The 14,297-nt window shown below is 39.9% G+C and overlaps 1 protein-coding gene across 2 annotated transcripts in view; it reads left to right on the top strand.

The window, feature by feature from the left end:
• BMS1 (BMS1 ribosome biogenesis factor) overlaps nucleotides 1-14,090 on the top strand; it is a 44,162-nt gene extending 30,072 nt beyond the window's left edge. For both annotated transcript variants that reach the window (XM_061198239.1, XM_061198244.1), the window contains exons 14-23: nucleotides 3,904-3,977; nucleotides 4,566-4,742; nucleotides 7,694-7,882; nucleotides 7,971-8,151; nucleotides 8,353-8,411; nucleotides 9,213-9,335; nucleotides 10,106-10,253; nucleotides 10,583-10,758; nucleotides 12,856-13,017; nucleotides 13,550-14,090. In XM_061198239.1, coding sequence (XP_061054222.1) covers nucleotides 3,904-3,977; nucleotides 4,566-4,742; nucleotides 7,694-7,882; nucleotides 7,971-8,151; nucleotides 8,353-8,411; nucleotides 9,213-9,335; nucleotides 10,106-10,253; nucleotides 10,583-10,758; nucleotides 12,856-13,017; nucleotides 13,550-13,780 — 1,520 coding nt within the window. In that variant the 3' untranslated portion in view covers nucleotides 13,781-14,090. The remainder of the gene's footprint in view (nucleotides 1-3,903; nucleotides 3,978-4,565; nucleotides 4,743-7,693; nucleotides 7,883-7,970; nucleotides 8,152-8,352; nucleotides 8,412-9,212; nucleotides 9,336-10,105; nucleotides 10,254-10,582; nucleotides 10,759-12,855; nucleotides 13,018-13,549) is intronic.
• Nucleotides 14,091-14,297: the final 207 nt, after the last annotated feature.

Raw genomic sequence — 14,297 nt, 5'->3', positions numbered from 1 at the left:
CTGTGGTCAGAAAAGATGCTTGGTACGATTTCAATTTTCTTAAATTTTCTGAGGCTTGATTTGTGACCCAAGGTGTGATCTATCCTGGAAAATGTTCCGTGCGCACTTGAGAAAAAAGTCTATTCTGCCAATTTTGGGTGTAATGTCCTATAGATATCAATTAAATCTATCTAGTGTATTTTGTCATCTAAAGCTTGTGTTTCCTTACTTATTTTCTTTTTTGATGAACTGTCCATTGGTGTAAGTGGGGTGTTAAAGTCCCCTACTATTATTGTGTTACTGTCGATTTCCCCTTTTATGGTTGATAGCATTTGCCTTATGTATTGAGGTGCTTCTGTGTTGGGTGCATAAATATTTATAATTGTTATATCTTCTTCTTGGATTGATCCCTTGATCATTATGTAGTGTCCTTCCTTATCTCTTGTAACAGTCTTTATTTTAAAGTCTATTTTATCTGATACAAGTATTGCTACTCTAGCTTTCTTTTGATTTCCATTTGCATAGAATATCTTTTTCCATCCCTTCACTTTCAGTCTGTATGTGTCCCTAGGTCTGAAGTGGGTCTCTTGTGGACAGCATATATATGGGTCTTGTTTTTGTATCCATTCAGCCAGCCTGTGTCTTTTGTTTGTAGTATTTAATCCATTTACATTCAAGGTTATTATCGATATGTATATTCCTATTACCATTTTCTTAATTGTTTTGGGTTTGTTTTTGTGGGTCTTTTTCTTCTCTTGTGTTTCCCGCCTAGAGAAGTTCCTTTAGCACTTGTTGTAAAGTTGGTTTGGTGGTGCTGAATTCTTAGCTTTTGTTTGTCTGAAAAGCTTTTGATTTCTCTGTCGAATCTGAACGAGATCCTTGCTGGGTAGAGTAATCTTGGTTGTAGGTTTTTCTCTTTCATCACTTTAAATGTATATCCTGCCACTCCCTTCTGGCCTGCAGAGTTTCTGCTGAAAAATCAGCTGATAACCTTATGGGGATTCCTTTGTATGTTATTTTTTGTTTTTCCCTTGCTGCTTTTAATATTTTTTCTTGGAATTTAATTTTTGTTTGTTTGATTAATATGTGTCTTGCTGTGTTTCTCCTAGGGTTTATCCTTTATGGGACTCTCTGTGCTTCCTGCACTTGGGTGACTATTTCCCATGTTGGGGAAGTTTTCCATTATAATCTCTTCAAATATTTTCTTAGACCCTTTCTTTTTCTCTTCTTCTTCTGGGGCCCCTATAATTCAAATGTTGGTGCATTTAGGGTTGTCCCAGAGGTCTGTTTGTCTTCAGTTCTTTTCATTCTTTTCTCTTTATTCTGCTCCTCGGCAGTTATTTCCACCATTTTGTCTTCCAGCTCACTTATTCATTCTTCTGCCTCAGTTATTCTGTTATTGATTCCTTCTAGTGTATGTTTCATTTTAGTTATTGTGTTGTTCATCTCTGTTTGTTCTTTAGTTCTTCTAGCTCTGTGTTAAACATTTCTTGAATTTTCTCAATCTGCGCCTCCATTCTATTTCCGGGATTCTGGATCATCTTTACTATCATTACTCTGAATTCTTTTTCAGGTAGGTTCCCTATTTCCTCTTCATTTACTTGGTTTTGTAGGTTTTTACTTTGTTCCTTCATCTTGACACTTGACATATTGTTTTGTCGTCTCTCTCTTTTTTTTTTAATGGGTGGGATTGTATTCCTGTTTTACTGGTTGTCTGGCCTAAGGCTTCCAGCACTGGAGTTTGTAGGCTGTTGGGTAGAGCTCGGTCTTTGTGCTGAGATAAGAACCTCTGGGAGACCTCACTGTGATGAATATTCCCTGGGGTATGAGGTTTTCTGTGACTCCAGTGGTTCGGACTCGGAGTTCCAACCACAGGAGCCCTGGCCCAACCCCCGGCTTGTGAACCAAGATCCTGCAAGCCTCGTGGGGTGGCAAAAAAAAGGAAAAGAAAAAAGGAGCAGAACAATAACAAAGAGAAAAAAAATAAAATAAGATTAGAAAACTAACAGATATGTTAGAAAGAATAAAAAAATAAAAATATGGATCAAACAACAACCGGAAGGTAAAAGAGAACCACAGTAGTAAAAAAGAGGAGTTTAAAAAAAAAAAAAAAAAAGCCAGACAAGGCCTTGGCTATGGGGGTGGGGCTTATGCAGGGGTGGGGTTTAGGTGGTGGGTGGGGCCTATGCTTAGAACCCACAGGGCTGGAACAGGCCCTGTGGGGTGGTGGGGGGTGGGGCTTAGGCTCAACACAGCAGGAGGTGCCAGGAGTGCCTCTGTCCCTGGAGGGCGCAGTACCAGGTGCAGGACCCCAGCAGGCCCACTGGGCCTGAGTGAGCAGGGGAAATGCTAGGTGCCTTCCCCCCAGTCCTCCGATCCCGGAGGACCCCTCCCCATTGGCCTCTCTTGTCCCCCCCACCCCCACCCCGCCCCATGCCCCTAGGACCCACGCAGCAGGAGAGGGCTCCGGAAGGCAGGGGACCAGACCCCAACAGGCTTCCTGGAGCCGAGTGGGTGGGGGAAATGCCCGCGGTGCTTCCCCTGATCCCCCGGCCCCAGAGGGTCCCCCCTGTCCACCTCTCCTCCTCTTCCCCTCTTCCCCCTCCTCCCTCCCTCCCACGCCCCTAGGACCCATGAGGCCAGAGGGGGCCCTGGAGAACGAGAACGGATGACTAGGCTGAGAGCCCAGCAGGCTTCCCAGGGCCGAGTGGGTGGGGGAAATGCCCATGGCACCTCCCCTGATCCTCTGGTCTTGGAGGACCCCAACATCCCGCCTCTCCTCCCTGCACCTCCCTCCTATGCCCCTGGGATCAACGCGGACTGGAGGGGGCCTTGGAGGGAGGAGGACCTGGCCCGGGAGCCCCGCAGGCCTCCCGGGGCCCAATTGGACAGGGGAAATGCCTGATCCTCCGAGCCCCCGAGGGTCCCTCTAGACGTGGGAACCCCTCCCCCATCCCAGCCACCCCTCGGGGTGCCATTCCTGTCCGACCTCCACTTCTCCCCCCTCACTCCCCCATGTCCTACTCAGTCGCTCAGGGGTTCCTCCCGTCACCTTGGGCGTCGAGGGCCCCCACCAGCGTCCCACTGGCACCCTAGTTGTGTCTCCATGTGTCCTTTAAAAAGCATATTAAAACTTAAAAAATTTTTAAACTAAAGTTCTAGTACATTTCTTGTTAGGATTATTCCTAAGTACTTTATCCTTTTTTGTTTTTTATTACAAATGAAATCTTCCTATCTTTTATATGTCCTTTGGTTCTTTGGCTCTTTCTTATATGAAAATGTTTTGATACCTTTCTAAATGTTGCCTCCCAGAGTTTTAACTTGCCTGTTTCTTTTAAGGGTAGGATCCATAACTAAACTTAGAGCTCCAAAAACAAATAAATGAGCTCTTCTTATGGGCTTGACATTGTTTTGGATACTACTGTTACTCTAAATGCTGTATTTTGTGTAATCTCAGATCTTCCCTAGGTATGTCACATGGTTGTGCTGTGTTGATCTTATTGTTGAGACTCTTTTTCATATGTGCTATTATCATGCCATGACTTTTCAAGTCACTCTTTGAACTGTTGGTTTGGGGACTGACATGCAGGGCCACGCATGCCACCTCTGTATGCATCTCTGCTACAGAATGTTCATCACCTATCCTGGAAAAATAGCTTGTGGCTAAGTGGCATTTTGAAGTAGAATATGGAAAAGTGGATTGGGCCCATTTCCTTAACCTAAACAGGTGATGAAATACTGACAAAATTTAACAAGAAAAAGAAGGCTGTGTAAGTGCGGGATTCTTTAGGGTTTTGTAGCAATAAGCACAGTAAAAATGAAGTTTGAGATGCCAAGCACTTAGGCCACTTGGTGCTGGGTGGTGCTAGAGTGTCACGTGCAGGCCCTACTTACAGGGGAGTCATTTGGATGTTCTTTTCCCAGAGGAGCTCTATGGTGACTTTGAAGACCTGGAAACAGGGGACGTGCACAAGGGAAAATCAGGCCCGGATACTCAGGTATGACTTGGCCATGGCCAGCCATCAGCCACTGGTCCTTGATCTGTGGTCAGTATGTTCTGCAAGAGGCCCCATATGAGATGGATGGATTCCTTCCTAAAAGTGAAGAGGGTGGGAACGGACCAAAAGTTGTTGGTTTATTTGTTATTGTTAATTTTTTTGAGTGATACCTATTACCTCTTCTTCTTGTTATGATTCTTCAGTCATTGAAAGTTTTAGCTCCTGGGTCACTGTCTTGCCATCATTCTCCTCCACTTAATTTTAAGTGCCGTTTTAAAAAAAAAAAAAATTCCCTGTTCTCCCTAATATTTGTTTAGAACAGTATCTGGGAGCATCTGGGTTGGGAACAGTTGATTTGATTTGGCATTCCCAACCATATTAAGGAATGGCAGCTAATTGTAATGCAGATGTCTAAATGTCTCTTGTTGCAGTACATGTTATTTAGAGACAAAGGCTGTTTTATTTTGTTTTCATGATGATCGTAACTAAGATTTTCGCAGCTCAAATAGAACTTTTAAAATCTGCCTTAATGTTTAAAGAAGAGGTCTCCACAAATTTTTACAAAATTTTCTCTTCTGGAAATTTAAGGTTGAAGATGTGGAGGAAGAAGTTAAAGAAGAAGTTGACCCCAATGCAGAGGAAAGTGCTAAGAAAAAGCATTTGGATAAAAAGAGAAAATTGAAAGAGATGTTTGATGCAGAATATGATGAAGGAGAAAACACATACTTTGATGATCTTAAAGGAGAAATGCAGAAACAAGCACAGGTGAGAAAACTCAGTTCCTATCAGCCGCATTTCAGGGCTGTAATAGTGCTGTGAATACGTAACTTTGTTTAGGTCTTTGCTCCCTGCCTGCTTCTGGGCCTCCTGTTTGGGCTCCTAGGTCAAGATGCAAATAGGTGTGTTTATTCATGCAGTTATCTAATTGTTTCTTCAGTCAGACATTCACCAGAAAAATATCAGTGTCTATTTTGTACCAAGCATTAAATGTTGCGGAAGCAGAAATGGCTGAGACACGGCCACCATTTTTGAGGACCTTACAGAGTAGTGATTTGAGACAGTATGTTTATTTACATGCAAGCATTGCCTTAGTATTCTGATTACTACTCCCTGGAACCATAATTGAATAATTTGAATGTGTACGTGATTCTTGGCCTATGTGGCTTATACCAGTGCTCTCTGGGGATGGTTTTCTGAAAACCCACCTTGGTCAGAGTTCAGAGGATACTTCGAATGTAAGGTCAGATGCAAAGATAAAGGGAGCCTGTGGAATGCTGAAAGGGAGATAGTGTGGCCCTGCCGTCCGGGGATGCTGAGCAGGCTGTTTGAGATGATGAACTGACTCTGAAGGAGACACAGAGATGTGTACAGTTGATGGCAAGTGTTTGAGATGCGCTTTGACAAGTGGGGCCACCAAGAATCCCTGTAAACAGGAGCATACCTTAATATGTCTTCTGCAGATTAAGTATATGATTTGTGAAAATGCAGCTGACAGGGTTTGCTCAACCTAGGTCTTCATCTAGTCAAAGAAGTATCTCCTGGTTAGTCATTAACATAGTGATTCAAAGTGTGTACTGACCTTTGATAGAAGTGACTAGGAAATGTAAGGCAGGTTCTGAAGTCTTTGCTTTAGGCCATTTATAATTTAAAATCACCTAGGGGCTTCCCTGGTGGCGCAGTGGTTAAGAATCCACCTGCCAGTGCAGGGGACACGGGTTCGATCCCTGATCCGGGAAGATCCCACATGCTGCAGAGCAACTAAGCCCGTGTGCCACAACTACTGAGCATGTGCTCTATAGCCCACGAGCCACAACTGCTGAAGCCTGCGCGCCTAGAGCCCGTGCTCCGCAACAAGAGAAGCCACCGCAATGAGAAGCCCGCGCACCGCAATGAAGAGTAGCCCCCGCTCGCCGCAACTAGAGAAAGCCCGTGCGCGCACAGCAACGAAGACCCAACGCAACCAAAAAATAATAATAATAAAATAAAATCACCTAAAACCTTGTGGGTCATTGTAAAGAACTTCGAATTTTTTACTCTGAATGAAATGGGGGTCCATCGGGGGTTTTGAGTAGAGGAGAGACATGCATGGTCTGCTTACCCCTTGAAAGGGTTACCCTGGCACAAGTTCAGTAAGATTAACATGACTTACAGTGGGGAGGGGGTGGGGGGTTGCAGTGATGAGAGGAAAGAAAGAGTCAAATTCTGGCTATACTTTTTCTGAAAGGTAGATCAATAGGATTTCCTGGTGGATTGAATGTGAGATGTGTGAGAGGGGAGATAAGGATGACCTACTGGAGGGATTGGGTTGTCATCAGTAAGATAGGAAAGCCTTTCATTGATGTCAGTCTACCTGGGAAGGTGAAGTTTGGATCTGTTAGGTTTGAGATACCTTTCAGACAAGAGGAGTGTCAGGTGGTCAGTTCTGGAGAGCTGTTGAGGCCGGGGACTTAAATGTGATGTATTCAGGATCTGGGTGCTTTTTAAAACTATGAGATAGGTGGAATGACCTGGGGAATGAGCATGGAGTCAGGAGAGGAGAGGACCAGGACTGGGTACTTCAGGAGACTGGGCAGAGACAAGGAAGCAGCAGTGGAGACTGCGCAGCTCTCAGGAGATAGAAGAAATGTAAGAGGACATGAAGTATGCTGGAAACCACTGTAGAAGGAAGTGATAAATTGTTTCAAATCCTGCTGATGTGTTAACTACAGTGAAAACAGAATTGACCACTGGATTAAGAACATGGAGGCCTTTAGTGACTTTGGCAAGCATTTTAATGGAGTATTGGTTCAAGTCCAATTTTAGGGGATTTATGAGAATATGAGCAGCGTAACTGGAACCAGACTTTAGAAAACTTCTGGGACATTTTGCTTCAGAGATAAGCAGAGAAATGGGGCAGTAGTGAGAGGAAGTGGAGTCAAAAGGTTTTAAGATGAGAGAAATAACAGGAAAGATTTGTTGGAATAAAGTCCAACAAGAGTGGATGATCTAGGGTACAAGTAAAGCTTGGCATTAAATAGATGGATAATCTCTAACAGCTGCCTAGTAGGGCTTCCTGTGATTAAGGAAATGTATATCTTACTGTCTTATGTTGTGGCCACCTAGCCACATGTTGATACTGACCACTTGAAATACAGTTAATGTGATTAAATGACTGAATTTTAAATTTTTATTTAATTTCAACTTAAATAGCCATGTGTGGCTACTATATTGAACAGTGCAGAGCTGTAATAAAAGGCTGAATATGGGTGTAAACCCTGGTAGAGGGGCTAACTGTGGAAGTTCTTTTAGGTTGCTTAAATTTTGAGTGAATTAGGAAACCGTCAACAGCTGAGAGTGAGGATGAGGGAGGAGGTACTGGGTGTTTGATGAAAGGAGAAAAAGTGTGAAATAATTGGGAGAGTAAGAAAAGAAAGTGTGGATGGGGAATTTCAGAGTGTTTGTCGACCAACATTAAGGGCTGCTTTCAGAGTTGTTTGTATTTACTATAGTATAGCTTGGAGCAACAGAGAAGAAAACAGTTGGGGCATATCCTAAACAAACTGTATAGATAAAACATACATTATTTTTAATTAGGATAAAGCCTAAATAATTCTGTACATGGTTCCTTTATTTAGAAATTGCTCTTTTTTTAAAAATGTTAATCTTACATTTATTAAAAGTAACAGCATTATGGGTTTTTAATTGTTTTTGGTTTTTTTCCCCCCTCTCATGTATAGCTTAACCGGGCAGAATTCGAAGATCAAGATGATGAAGCCAGAGTTCAGTATGAGGGTTTTCGACCTGGGATGTACATCCGAATTGAGATAGAAAACGTCCCCTGTGAATTCGTGCTTAACTTTGACCCACATTACCCAATTATTTTGGGTGGTTTGGGCAATAGTGAGGGCAATGTTGGATATGTACAGGTAGGTACCCTTCACTGTATGCTTAACGATTGAGGTTCTTTGGTCATACTTGTACCAGTAATCTTACTGAAATCTCTTCTCCTTTCAGATGCGTCTGAAGAAACATCGTTGGTATAAGAAAATCCTCAAGTCCCGAGATCCAGTCATTTTTTCTGTAGGGTGGAGGAGGTTTCAGACCATCCCACTTTATTATATTGAAGACCACAATGGAAGACAAAGGCTTCTGAAATACACCCCACAGCACATGCATTGTGGAGCAACCTTTTGGGGTAAAAAGGGATTAGAATAAACTTGCTTGTAGGTTAATTTAAATCTTTTAGGCTTTATCATTATAGTTTTGCTTTTTTCCTTGCATGAAATCCCAATTCATAAGATTTTTCTCTTTTTTTTGGATTGGAGTATATATGTAAAGCAGAATCCAGAATGTGTGGTTCACTGTATTTTTTTTTTTTTTTCCTGTTTCCTTTAAGGTCCTATCACTCCGCAGGGTACTGGGTTCTTGGCAATACAGTCTGTCAGTGGCGTAATGGTAACTATCTTTGATGGTTTATTTTATAGATTGTGTTTGAGAAATAATGTCTTGATTATGGAATATGTACCTGAAACTTTAAGTTGAAAATTATTCATTTTAAGTATTTATAGTAAATTTCTCTTTGCTTTTAATTTTCCTGCTTTTAATTTTGCTTTTAAGTAAGGTGTGGGAGTAGAGAAGAGGGAAATAGAAGAATTGTAATGGTACTGATGACATTTTATATTTTTATGCTTTTATGCTTTTATATTTTATGCTTTTTAATATTTTTCTAAAAATATTTAAGCAGTGCTCACCATGAGCTAACCACTTGACTAGGTTCTGGCATACATTGGATACCAGCTAGACATAAGACTACCCCCTAGTAATCTGGTTTAGCAAGGTATGTTCACACAGTCTTCATTTGACCAATCAGAGCAGGTTTTATTGGCTTCATTTAACAGAAAAGAAAACAAAATAATGGGCAAATGGAATCCATCCTGAATGTCCAAAATTTAATTTCTCAAACATTGTAGCCAAATTTTCATATTCCCTTTCATTCATTCATCTTTGTGAAACTGTGTTACTATGAAATCACCCTCAGGAAAATGCTCAAGATATCATTAATTTTGGCATACATGTATTATAGTTTCAGATAGCTTTTGTTAAAATACTGTTTTGCATGTTCATATATTCTTTCTTACTTTTTCTTAGGTGATTGTAAGTGAATTGCACTTTGGTAATTTGTTGCATTACAGAGAAATGTAGTTCTTCTCTTGCTGACATTATTCCTGTATTCACATTTTGGGGGTTCCTTTTTAGGCTGATTTCCGGATAGCTGCCACAGGAGTTGTCCTTGATCTGGATAAATCTATAAAAATTGTGAAGAAATTAAAGCTAACTGGTTTTCCATATAAAATTTTCAAGAACACTTCATTCATTAAGGTATATATATATATATCTGTATATTCATATGCTTATAAATGTGTATATTGTTAAAGGAGGAATGAAATATTCTAATATAGGTCTAAGATATAGTTCTAATGTTTTCAGAAAAGTATTTGAAATCTTTTATAAACTTGGTCTTTGATATTTTTAGTTTACTTCTTTATATTTTATATTCTTTATATTTAGTTTACTTCTTTAGATTTCTGAGCATATTTAAGTAACACAGAGCAGTATAACATGGGAGGGTAGTTTGAGCAACATTTATTGAAAATTTCATCAGTAGAGGGTGTTTCCATTAAAAACACAGAGTTAAGATGATCATAAAATGTTCTTATAATATAAGGTAGTACTACCATCAGCATTTATCTTGCTGTCTCTTTATTTTCTGAGTGTGTGCACCTAAGTAATAGGATATGAACTGTCGTCAAGCCCTGTGAGATGACGGCAAAGGCCATCTAGGCCAGTTCAGACCAATAAATATCTTTTTGATCTTCTTTTCTACAAAGATAGCAGTGATGAACATGTTAATGAGCCCACAATAGAGTCTTTAATTAGTGTTATTTCAGGGAAGATAGAGTTTTATTCCTTTTGACCTAGTAATTCCACCTTTAGGGGGAAAAATATAGTTGATTTTTTTATCACCTTTCAATGAATTATTTTTTGTTTTTTAACCAAGGATATATTTATGAACTAAGAAGTAAAATATCTGACTTTGTGTGTATTTAATTTTTTAATATATATATGTATATGTATATATATACCTGTAGGGAATGTTTAATTCTGCTTTGGAAGTGGCCAAATTTGAAGGTGCTGTGATTCGAACTGTCAGTGGAATAAGGGGACAGATCAAGAAGGCGCTCCGGGCTCCAGAAGGAGCTTTCCGGGCCACCTTTGAGGATAAACTGCTGATGAGTGGTAAATATCCTTTGTGGTGTGTTCTTAACAGCATGTTACCTACCATTCACTATTGATTTCTAGCCAGTGTGAACTACAGGTGGTAGTTTAGGTCTTTAGAAACAGGAGTCAGCTGTAGCTCTCCCCAGTTGGAGCATCTTGTGTACCGCTCCCAGCCACACCCAGTAAAAGCTTTGTGTTATTCAAAAGTAGTTCACTTGGTGAAGTCTCTCTTCAAATACTGTGCAACCAGCTAAAGAAGTTGGGAGTGAATATTTTGTTCTTTTGTTTACCGAGATGGATATGAATCTTCTTTTGAAAATGTTAATGTAAATTTCCTCTCTTTCCAGACATTGTCTTCATGAGAACTTGGTATCCTGTCTCTGTTCCAGCCTTCTATAACCCAGTAACATCTTTGTTGAAACCAGCTGGTGAGAAAGACACCTGGTCAGGAATGCGGACAACTGGTCAACTCCGGCTCTCCCATGGCATCAAACTAAAGGCCAGCAAAGATTCTCTGTATAAGGTACAATCAGTCACCCATGTGCTCTGTAGATGGGTGTCACCCAGAAGCTTCATATGTAATGTTTCTTGTGGTTTGAATTTTCAAGTAGAAAGTCTAATATTAAATTTGAATGAACATGTTGTATATTCCTAGACTATTTTGGAAGGAACACAAGACAAGTGGTAATAGTGGTTTTCTGTGGATTGGGAAGGAGACTTAAACTTTTCACTGTATATACCTCTTTTGAACTTTTTTTTTTGTACTATATACATGTATTAATTTGAAAAACATTAATGTACTGATTCTTATTGAAGCAAGGGGGAGGGGTGTTTTGAGAGTTTTAATAAACTTTTTATTGAAGTGTTAACATACACACAGAAAAGTACACAAATAATAAGTGTATACAGCTCATTGAATTTTAGCATACCTAAGTTGCCATCGCCTGGATCAAGCAATAGAATTACCAGCACAATAGAAGTCCCCCTTGTGACCTCTCCCAGTCACTACCCCACCTCCACCTCAGAGATAGTCGCTATCCCAACTCCTGACATGGAAATTCCTTCTGCCTTTTTTTGAGTTTTATAAAACATACCACGTACTGTTTTGCCTGGTTTCTTTCCTTCAGTATTATGAGATTCATTCATGTTCTTGTATATAGCAGACATTTATTTGTTTTTATCATTGAGTAGAATTTCATTGTATGAGAATGTCGGTTTTATCCATTGATGGACAGTGTTTCCAGTTTTTGGCTATTATAAATGCTGCCCTGAACACTTATATGCAACCTGTTTGGTGTGCATGTGCACACAGTTCCGTTGCATAGATCCCCATGGGTGGGATTGCCAGGTTACAGGATACATGTGTTCAACATCAGTGTGTGATCCCTGTAGTATACTGAAATACCAGGTTAGACTTGAACAGCTTATCAGAGTTCTAGTTATTCCACATCCTTTCCAGTAGTTGGCCTCATCAGTATTTTAAAATGTTAAGTTCTCAGTGCCTGTCTGGATTCCCATTTTCATTCAAGTTTTGGTCTCTGAGAACGTCCATTATTTTGTTCACAGGTTAACAATGCATTTGAAAAGATTTGTTTGTGTTAATGCAGGATATTTAATTGTTTTGTAATAAGAGGGTAATTCAGGGTATCGGTCTGCCATTCTGCTAGAAACAGAAGTTTTCCAGACATTAGTTTTTCTGTAACATAGTTAATAAAATTTGAATCACATTGCCATGAATTTCTCTTAAAATATACTTCAGGACATAGTACCTGTTGTCCAGTCTGTGGTGCTTACTTGTTTTTGAGAAGGAGATTTCTCTGATTTCTTTCATTCTAAAATATTTTGGTTTCTTAAACAGAGAATATTCAATATTATTGTGGGTGATGTCTTTAACAGTAAATTCATAAAGATACAGCAGACATATTCTCTATATAGTTGTCGACCTTGGTAAAGGTCTAGGGCAAAACTTCAACTTATTAACTACTTCTGAGGCAGGTAAGAATTTTGGTCATCTCAATTTAAGCATAGAATTTGGTTAGCTTGAAAACTGAATGTAGAAGGAGTTTTGCCTTCATTTGTCATTTAAATGTCACTCTTCTCAACCAGCCTTCTATTAGAAACAGAATAAAGTTAAACTTCTTAATGAGAATCAGGGATGGGGGCATTTCAGCTGCTCATTGGAGGAAGAACTATGTCCTTAAATCCAGAGAGGTTTATAGTCAAGATGAAAAGCTAGTTATTCTTGTTAGGCTAGAAAAAACCGTCTCAGTGCCCCAAAGGTAAGGCCAGAGTTTTCCATTAACAGAAACTTTGGATCTTTTCATCTGCTCTGTTGAGATCCTATTGTCCATACTGTAGATATGGGCACAGTTGATTTCTTGGAAGAATTGTAAATATGTATATTCTGTATATTCCTTTGTTTTGCCTGCAGCTGTGCATGCCCATTGAGGCAATATATATTTGATGGATGATTGAGTCCTCATTTCTGATGGTCAGCAAACTGTGGTGTTACTGATCTTGTGGAAAAATCAACCCATTGAGAAGATTTTATGCAAGTTTTAAATGCACATAGATCATAATATAAATATGTCACAGTCTTTGTTTTCTTTTTCTTTTTCAGCCAATTGTGAGGCAAAAGAAACATTTTAATTCACTGCACATTCCAAAAGCCTTGCAGAAGGCCCTGCCATTTAAGAGCAAGCCCAAGACCCAAGCAAAGGCAGGCAAGATTCCGAAGGACAGACTGAGACCAGCTGTCATACGGGAGCCTCATGAAAGGAAGGTACTGTTGATGGACGGCTTCCAGCATGTTGCATTTAGATGTGAAAATAATGCTTTCAGTAACACACTTGGCATTTTTACTGCATTCTCACTTTTCATTAGGAAAGGATAAGGGCCAGACTTATTCAAGGCACTAGATCTGGAAGTTAGAAGAAAGGCCGGAGTCCATTTCGCTTCTTTTGTTTAGTCATGCTCTGCCTTATGCATTTTAATGGGGAATAATAGGCACACAGCTGGCAAATCACTCTTAGTTGTACAGAGTATCCACAGAGTGATTTAACAAAGGTGGTTTTGTGGTCAAGGCCATTATTTAAGTATTTTGCTAAGTAAATATGCTCCTACTTATATTTCCATGCAAATTATAATTTCCTAGTTCAGGATAAATTTTCACTAGGTTAATATTCATTTGGATCATGAATTGATTGTAACTTTGGTGCCATCAGCTGTGGTGTTTAGGCCTCCTGAAACTTAGAAGGAAAGCATGCTGTAGCTGTAAGAATATTCTGATGCTCACTGGGTTTTGCCCTTGTCAGATCCTTGCGCTGCTGGATGCTCTGAGTACAGTGCACAGTGAGAAGGTGAAGAAAGCCAAGGAGCAACGGCATCTACACAACAAAGAACACTTCAAAGTGAAGCAGAAGGAGGAAGAAGAGAAACTGAAGCGACAGAAGGACCTCAGGAAGAAACTCTACCGAATTCAGGGTCAGAAAGAAAGAAGAAATCAGAAGTCCAGCCTGAAGGGGCCTGAGGAGCAATTGAAGTGATCTCCAGACAGACAGACAGACAGTCATTTGAATCTGCAGTGATGAATGGTTTCATATATTGTAGTACTTTTAAATAACAAGTCAGGGGACTGGAGCCTAAGCACAACCTTTTTGTTGGATTTATTGCCTAGACTGTGCCTTGGAGAGGAGAAATGGAGACTGCTGATAGGACACCTGTTCATTCTCAACATCTGGGTTATGTCAAAATAAAGCGATATAATTTATGGTTTTTAGATTCCCTCACATTCCTCTTACCTTTCTCAGTTTAATTTTGTGCTACAAAAGTATCATTAAAATATTTTCTTGTTAATTTTGGCTTAGTAGTTTTCATTAGGGATGAATGCTTGATAATTGCTTACTCTACCACCTTCATGATGAGTCTTCCAGAAGGGAAAAAATATTAACTTGAATCCTCAGCATTAAGGTAAAATTTTAGAGAAGGATATATAGTTATTTTTATTTTTTTGTCTGTCATATGTTATATTCTTTGATTATTGACCCTAATGGACATTTTACA

This window comes from Eubalaena glacialis, chromosome 1 (genome assembly GCF_028564815.1).
Source record: "Eubalaena glacialis isolate mEubGla1 chromosome 1, mEubGla1.1.hap2.+ XY, whole genome shotgun sequence".
NCBI lineage: Eukaryota > Metazoa > Chordata > Mammalia > Artiodactyla > Balaenidae > Eubalaena > Eubalaena glacialis.
Note: the sequence above shows the minus strand (reverse complement) of the source record. Positions and strands in the feature narration are given on the sequence as shown.